The sequence below is a fragment of the Lutjanus erythropterus genome, chromosome 24, assembly GCF_056507025.1.
Source record: "Lutjanus erythropterus isolate fLutEry1 chromosome 24, fLutEry1.hap2, whole genome shotgun sequence".
NCBI lineage: Eukaryota > Metazoa > Chordata > Actinopteri > Lutjaniformes > Lutjanidae > Lutjanus > Lutjanus erythropterus.
The window spans coordinates 12,959,888-12,968,645 of record NC_139340.1 but is presented as its reverse complement, the minus strand read 5'-3'; the positions used below and the strand labels follow the sequence as shown (position 1 = coordinate 12,968,645).

The 8,758-nt window shown below is 42.2% G+C and overlaps 1 protein-coding gene across 1 annotated transcript; it reads right to left on the bottom strand.

The window, feature by feature from the left end:
* Nucleotides 1-361: 361 nt before the first annotated feature.
* slitrk1 (SLIT and NTRK like family member 1) lies at nt 362-5,842 on the bottom strand. Its single transcript, XM_084713962.1, has one exon. The coding sequence runs from the start codon at nt 4,718-4,720 to the stop codon at nt 2,600-2,602; it is 2,121 nt and encodes a 706-aa protein (XP_084570088.1). The 5' UTR covers nt 4,721-5,842; the 3' UTR covers nt 362-2,599.
* Nucleotides 5,843-8,758: the final 2,916 nt, after the last annotated feature.

The window sequence follows — 8,758 nt, the reverse complement described above, 5'->3', positions numbered from 1 at the left end:
AGAAACCCTGTTTAGGTCATCTAAGTCAAACCATTGTATCTACAATACAATGAACCCTCAGCAAAAGAATTGATAAAAAAAAAAAACTTTACTAATACACTAAACTGAAAATGGGATTTTGTCATAAAACCCACAATGTTGCACTGTAAAAACCTTGAGAAAACTCATCATTTAAAGGCAGCTGTTTCCACTAAAGTTTTGAGTTTTGATCCAGCTCAAACTCTTAAGTTCTGAAGTAAACTTTAAAAAAGTTTCCCAGCTTATTATCTCTTGGTGAGATGATTTACTTTTCTTCTTTAAAAGAAACAAAGAAGAAGAGAATCTCTGAGTTTTAGAAACTAGAAACTTTTTTTTAAGAAAATTTCAAGTGAAAGTGAATACTGTTCAATAATTTAATATTTTCTGTTGCAACCATTTCATTTTTCAGCACCCAAATACTGATAACTCAGGTTCACAGCTAACTATGAACAGTTTTTGAAATACAGAACTTTGGAGGTTTCTAAAACTCATAGCTTACAAGTTTCAAGTTTCAAAAAAAGATTATACATCAGCAAATCTTGTTTTAGGGTTGCAAATTTTGTGTATTTTCCTTAACCGATAGTTGCAAATAATCGATTGTTCAATTAATCAATGAAATACAAAATGCTCTTTTTTTTTCCTTAAAATTACTGCCATTATCGAGTTTGATTTAAAACTCAAATGTTTAGTGACGCTAGTTGAGTTTTCTTGACGTTTTTTTTACAGTGTGCTCACAGAGACATGCCACTGTTCCTGTGAGCTCAAAAAGGAAGTGGGATATTGATGACATGGCCACAGTGCTTCTCTGCAAGGCTAAAGTGTTACAACCAAACCAGGTTACAACCAAACCAGGTCTCCCCTACTGGAAGTATGCCTCCAACATTTGAATGCTTTATCTTTGTTGCTGTTGTGTTTTTTTTTTTCTTTCTGTCAAATCCATGTTCAGTTAAAGCAGTATAGGCTAAGCAGCAGCAGCAGCTGAGCTCTGCAAAACAGGTGTTCAGTCATGGCATTGTTTTTCACGAGCCCACGAAAACCATGCGACCCCCCCATACCCCCCCTTTAGAGAGAAGAGGAGTATCTCAAGTTCAAAATGCTGAAGTTGAACAAGGCATCTTGCATCAAATTTACCCCGTGGATGCTTATGCATGTGTGTGTGCCCTCCCCTTCCAACACCACCGCCAGTGAAGGAGGCCTCATGCTGAGTTCTTCCCATAGCATGGCCCCCGGTTTGTTAGAACAAGAAAAAAAAAAAAACAGCCTATTTCAAGCACATTTTGTAGTAAATACAGTGAGTTTCAGTTCTCTTATTTGGACAAGATTAGATGGCTTTACAAAAGCTCACAATATGATGAAAGTGAATCATAGCCATAAGCTTTTTTTGTGGAGGAATACTTCATTTTTCTGACATTTAAAAAAAGCATTCTAGTCTATATCAGCCTACTGTACCTGTTTACCTACATAGATCGAATTATACCTACATAGCTCAAATTGAAAACACTTCTTTGCTCAGTTGTTGAAAAAATATGATGGTATAAACCCCCCATTTGAATGATTTTTTTTTTCTTCCTCTCACCCAAAGCAGGCTATATTCATTGACACACAGAAAACCACGGAACTTGTTATTTTAGCTACATTAACTTTGCAGCATAAGCATCTGAGTGACGTTAATTGGTCATGCTCATCTGCATGTCTGAATATCTGAAAGTCAACAATTGGCACACCATAAAAGAACACAGTTTTACATTCATAAAGGAGATGATGACTGCAGCTGCAGACTGTGGATTTTTAATCTGCAACCATCTAGTTTTACGGTATAAATAACCCCAATATTTATCGACAATCAAAATGATAACGAACAGAAAGTAACATGCACTGACAGCTTCACTTCCACTCCTCCTCTTCCTCCTCCTCCTCCTCCTCTCCAAAGATAGTCATCGTTATTGGTTTTTTTTTTCATCATCTTTTCTCCAAAAACAAAACAACAAATACAAATTCCTAACTGCAGGTTCACAAAAAATAGAGAAATGGCACTTTGTAATAGTCATATATAATTCTTAATATCTATATATTGTCGTCATATTGATATAACATGAAAGGGTCGCTTCTTCTTCAGTTGGTTATGGTGGTTATGGTTCCTCGCCGTCTCGTTTTTGAGTGTGTGTGTGTGTGTGTGTGTTGAAACCATGCGAAATATCATCATGCAGATTATGATACATCGGGTCCGAGTATTTACATTTACATTCATGCGTTCGTGCACCATTCCCAGGGGTCTTTTCTCTCGCTCTCACACACACGCCCTCCTCCTCCTCTTCCTCCTTTTTTCTCCCTCTTTTTTTCTGTCTCACACACAGATCCGTAGTCCGATTGCGGCAAAATAGCAGAACTGGGAGGAGGGAGGGATGGAAGGAAGGAGGGGTTGGCATATACATATATTACAGAGTGGGGGGGCCTGTGCAGCAGCAGTAGACTGACTTATTGGTTCAAACAAGACATAAACAAGTCTGTTTAGCACGTTTTTAAGTCATGTGTGCGTCAGTCTGTGCGTAATCCGAGCTTTTATTGTACTAGAGTCCCCTTTTTACGCATCATTTGTCGTGGAGAGGTGCGTACTGCAGTCAAAACCCCTGTGCGCGCCCCCGTCTGCGTTATAAGGCCCGCTGTGCCAGTAAGACGAGTCACACACTGTCTGTAAGGAGTTGATCTCCGAGGCGGACGAGTTACCATCCCTCCGCTTTGACCTCTTGCGATTCCGCAAAATAAACACAAGCATCCCTACGACCGTGAACGCGGACGTGACGAACACCAGCAGCAGCCCGGGGACGAGCACCGAAATGGAGACCCTGTTGGGCTCCAAGTAGGAGTTCGAGCGCGTCCCCGAGTCCTGCGTGAAGGTGCTGTTTTTGGACAGAGGGGTCGGGGAGACTTTGTCGTAGAGTTTGCGGCACATGAGGTCGTTCCGCACGTAGCGGAAGTCGCGCTTCCAAAACTCTTCTGGGGACTCGCACTTGAGGTCGCTCACAATCACGTCGGCCCCGAGCTTCTCCGTCCACTGCTTGAAGGGGACGATGTTGCAAGAGCAATCCCACGGGTTCCCGTGCAAATCGATCTGAATGATTGAGTTGAGCTGGTCCAACACGCCAGCCACAGGGAGATAGGGGAAGTAATTATTATGCAGGCTGATTTTGGATAAAGAAATCCCAAGGAAAGCATCCACGGGTAAAGATTTGAGCAGGTTGTTGTTGAGAAACAGAACCCGCAGGTTGGGCATGGGGCTGAAGGCGCCCGCCACTATCAGCTGGATGTCGTTGTATTCCAAACTGAGATATTCCAGATTCACAAGGCCTACGAACATCTCTGCCATGAGCGTATCCAGGTAGTTCTTATCCATGTAGAGCCACCTGAGCTCGCTCTGGTTCTGGAAAGTGCTGTTGTCGATCACCTTGATGTTGTTGCCACCCAAATCGAGCAGGTTGAGGCTGGTGTAGCCGAGCAGCTGGTTCTTTTTCACGGCGTGGATGTTGTTGTCTCGCATGTTGAGCTCATGAGCAGCCAGGGGCTTTGGCTTGAGGTTGGACAAGCTCTCGATCTTCTTGCCCTCGCAGTTGACCCCCAGCCCCTGCCTGGAGCCGACCAGCTTGCAGTTGCACGGCGGGGGGCAGGTCATGTTGCGCAGCTGCTGCTGCTCCCTGTCCCCGTTCACACCTGTCAGCACCGGAGTGGGCTTCGTTTTGAGCTGCCAATTCTCACGAGACTTGGAGCGGCTCTTGGCGCCGTGGCCGCCGCCAGGCGTCGGAGGCCCGCTCGCGTCCCCTCCGTTGGGCTTGTAAGGCGTGGGACGCGGGCCACGGGGCTCCGAGGTCTCCTCCTGGGTGGGAGGGGCGACCAGGCTGGTGTCCACGCCGCCGCTCTGTGAAGGACACAGCTCGGCTTCTGACGTCTCGTTCAAGTCGCTCCCTTGCAGCCTGGTGGGAGCCTCGCATATCACCTTCCCAATGAGCGCGTTATGCGGTATGTTCTCCAGCCATTCCTTAAGAGAAACCAGGTCGCAGTTGCAGTCCCACGGGTTGTCCTCCAACAAAACCTCCGCAATGCCCGGTATCTGCTCAAGGATCCCTTCGTAAGGCAACGTTTTGATTCTGTTCCCCCGCAGATCGAGATGCGTGATGGGCACATGTTGAAACACGTTTATAGGTAGCGCGCTGATGAGGTTGTCGTTAAGTATTAACACTTCAAGTTTATTTAGGTCCCTGAAAACGGCGGGGTCGATATCCCTCAATAGATTAAAATCAGCTTGGAGGTATTCCAAGTCGTCTAACCCCAGAAACGTACTCTTCCTGAATGATCGGATCTTATTGTTATTGATGTGCAGCCGCTTCACCAGCTGCAGCCCCAGAAAGGCGCCGGGCACGATGTCGTGCAAGCCATTGTTTTCCAAATGCAGGCTCACGGCGTTGTAAAAGTTGGCGAACTCGTTGGGAAAGAGCCTGGATAGAGAATTCCCGTGCAACAGCAGGTGATAGAACTGCGAGCTGGGGCCGGTCAAATGCTGCAGCGTGGTGAAGCTCCTTTTTTCGCAGTCTATGTGCAGATCTCCCTCGATCTCGTTGCAAGAGCATATCTGCTCCTTACAAACGTCCCTTGTAACATTTCCACTGGCAACACAAAGAGCCGCATTCAGCAGAACAATCCAAAGCAGCATTTTTTTAGCGTGGACGATTCATTCCCAGGCTTCAAGACATACGAGCTGTGATTCAGTCTACATTAATACACGAGAAAATAAAGCAGATAGACATTTATGAAGAAGATAAGACTCTTTTTATCACGCATCCATGCTGCATCTAACCTGCACTTCTTGTGTCCAGACTTGCAGTTTGAAAATGACCACATAAACGTCTCTTTCACGACTGAATCCTCACAGACTCAGCGCGTTTGTGATAAAAATCAAAAACAGCGACTGGCAGTAGAGTCCAGCACATGTTTTTTGCAGTTTCAGTGCGTCTAAGACTGACCTTGGCTGGCAAAAATGTAACAAATCCGTGCCTTTTGCTTCTTCTCCCCCTCCAGTCGTGCTGCTGCGTTGCTCGGGAGCTGTCCCCTTCTCCCCTGGTGCTGAATTCACACCCTGCGCTGCTGCTGCTGCTGCCGGAGCTTCACAGGCGATCCCACCGCTGCAAAACACCCGCATCCCCCCCTTTTTTTTTTACATCCTTCGGCGTCTTCGCCTCGCGTCGGTTTTTTCGTGGCGATTCACAAAAGGAGGAACGCGGAGACGATGTTCATCCTAGCGCGGTGCTCTAAGAATAATCTGACACCCTCTGCTGAGCTGTAATGGCAAAAAATCCGTCGACTGACTGAGGGAATGCTGAGAAGAGAGAGCAGGAAAAAAATCAATCCACATACAGGGGCGAGATTTTCTTTAAAAAAATCACTTTATAGCGTCAGATTTGTGCTTTATTTCCCTACAGAGGCACAAAAAGCAGGTTCCTGCTGCGAATTATCACTCTTAAATCTCGCAGCTCCATGTTAAAAGTGTCCAAGTCGGCATCGTCGAAAAAACACTGGTGAGATTTCACATTAGGATCGTGATACCTCAGTTCAATGGCTTAAATTACCCCCCATTCTGAACGGATAAGCGGCGTTAGTTTGGCGCATCTCTCGCCGAGCCTCCACTGTTCCAGCCTTGACTTTCGCCCCCTTTGCTTTGAAAACACTGTTGAATGCGGTAAAAACAATAATCCGCTACAGGCATGCCTCAGTCCAGCAAAAAACAGTTGACTATACAACAAACGATGCGTCAGTGTGGCGCCCTATATGCGCATGTGTGCGTGACGTTTTGGTATTTTTTTTCCAGTATGAAATCCTTTTTGCAAAAATAGATCTACAACTGTAAGAAGAAAAAAAAAGCAAAACAAAAACCAGGGAAGTGGTTTGGACATATTTTCATCTCCTATCGATTTTTATTATACTCCATTGTTTGAGAGTGTTACATCAGCTGAAGAAGGGGGGTTGCACAGGAGAGTTGAGGTAGTTATCCACCCTCCTCCTCCTCCTCCTCCTCCTCCCCCTCCTCCTCCTCCTCCTCTTCCATCTGCAGTGCTCAGTTGGAATTAAGAGCAGGACAGAAAATGGGATGCTAAGTTAAATATCCTCTCTCTCTGACATCGTTTTGTTTTTTTTCTTTGCAGAGAGGAAACAACAGATATATATGGAAGACCAGTTCTGCCTGTGCAAGAAAAAACAACAAGGTAGGTCCTGAATTTGAGATTTTAAAACAGCCATAAGTGTGAGTTAAAAGTCATAATGAGATTTTTTTTAAAAAGTTGAAATTATGAGGTAAAAAGTAATAATTATGAGATAGAAAGTCATAATTATTAAATAAATTTGTGAGATTAAAAAAAGTCAAAATTATGAGTTAAAAGTAATAATTATTACACAAAAGGTAATAATAATGAGATTTTTAAAAGTCTGATTTTTTTTTAAAGTTTGAATAATGGGTTAAAAGTAATAATTGGTGGATAAAAACTGGAAATTATGAAATTAAACTAATAATTATGATGGAAACTAATAATTATGAGATAAAATATAATAATGATAAGATATAAAGTCGTAATTGTGAGATTAAACTGAAATTATTTGCTAAAAAAATCAAAATGATGGGTTCAAAAGTCATAATGCTGTAATACTGAGATAAATTGAGATTTTTTTTTAGTAATAGTAATTATGATAAAAATGAATAATTACAAAAGACATAAAGTCATAACTATGAGAACAAAAAGGTAAAATTGTGGGTTAAAATGAATATGTTCATATATATTATTATGAGATCAAAGGTACAAATGATGAGTTAAAAAGTCAGAATTGGGACTTTTTTCATCTCAGAGTTATGACTTGCTATTGGGGTGTTTTCCTGGCAGAAATGAGCTTCCATAGTTACACACACACACACACACACACACACACACACAGTTGCACAAGCAGCGCAATAAGAGACCAATCCAGGCGAGTCAGGAGATTCCAGCAAAGCATCAGTGGTGTTTGCAATAAGCAAAACATCATTAGGACCACCTACATATGGCTGTAAAGCATTCCCATTATGGTCCATTGACTGCAGATGATTTCTCCCTACCCACACAGCTGCCTCTCTGTCTGTCTGTTTGTCTGCTGTTTTCTTTTGTGCTGTTGCTTGTCAACCGGTGCACCTACCTGTTGGCTCGTCTGTCACCTTTGTTTTGTTTCCGTTTGTCTGTACGAAGGTGTTTTTTCATCTGCATCTGTCTCTTTGTGTCAGATCACTTTGCCTCTATAGTGAGGGGTGTAATTCCACAGTATTAGGGAGAGCACACACGGGATATTTACATTGTACTCATGGCAGGTGGCATACTTTACACACTGAGGAGCTAATAGTACAAGCATAATCAGTGGTGGAATGTAACCGAGTACTTTTACTCAAGTACTGTTTCTTTTTTGCGTGAGCTTTTGATGTCTTGTACTTATATGTAACACTGGCTGATCAATATATCTGTCTGTTTGTGGTACTTTACTTGAATATTTACAGAACAGAAAAAAATCTGACAAATTATTATAGGTTAAGCTAACCAGCAGTATGTATTAAAACTAGCTCAACCTTTACCAGCTGCAGCATTAAATGATCTACACATTAATGCTTCAGTAATTATAATCCAGTGATGTCATATATATCTGTTTTGCTGTTAATTTTCTACGTCTATTCAAGTTCAAGTTTTGGATGTAGATCTTCTACTCGAGCATTTGTTCGCTGTTTTTTTACTTGAAGGACTAGTGTGTAGGATTTAGTGGGGTCTCACGTTGGCATTGCAACTGGAACTGAAAACAGCTCATCTCACCCTCCCCTTCCAAACGTGTAGAAGAACCTACGGTGGCCTCAAAACTTGGGAAAAATGCAAACGGCCCAATCTAGAGTTTAGTCTACAAATTTTGTGGAAGCAACTTAACTTTTCTCATTAACTTAACATAAATAAGTAACTAAATAAATAACATTTTATTCATTTAAGTTAATAATACTTCAAATATATTTTCCGATCACTTATAGAACTTATAAACATAAGCTCTTTTAACTTGAAGTTTTTTGACTTGAAATTAGTTGAATGCACCGTGCAGAGTTTGTTTCTAAAGAAACAGGATCAGCATATTAGTAGACTTCCCAGCATGCACTGCTAGAGAGGTGTTATCAATGTTTGTCACTATTAACTCTATTAATGTCTATCTAAAGTTAAAATAAATAGTTTATTTTTACAGTGTGTAGAAACACGGCTCATTTTAAACACAACAAAAACAGAACCATTCTTATTTTCAGGTAATTATACACAAATGAATACAAAGTCATAAATATTATATTACATTTCCGCCATATTCTGCCAATAAAATACCCAAAATCTCACACATGGGACTGTTTAAGTAAAATACTTGAGTACTTCCTCCACCGCTGAGAATAATAGAGCTTAATGTATCCAAAGCAGTGATTGCGTGGGACTCAGCATCATGGTGTGATGTAGACGCTGTCGTGTTGGGTTAGTGTGATGCAAGACCAGAGGAGCTCATACGTCACTTGCATACATAGTCGCTGAGTAAACAACGCAGACCAGGTGACGGCGGGTATGCATTTATGTAGTGTTTATTCTAATAGGGACAAGTACAGTGGTGAGATGTGTCCCCAGATGTGTCTTTAGAAAGAACTCAACAAGAAAACGGCAAAGATGGA

Coding starts and splice junctions, on each gene's coding strand:
- slitrk1 (XM_084713962.1), bottom strand. CDS start 4,720: ATGCTGCTTTGGATTGTTCTGCTGAATGCGGCTCTTTGTGTTGCCAGT.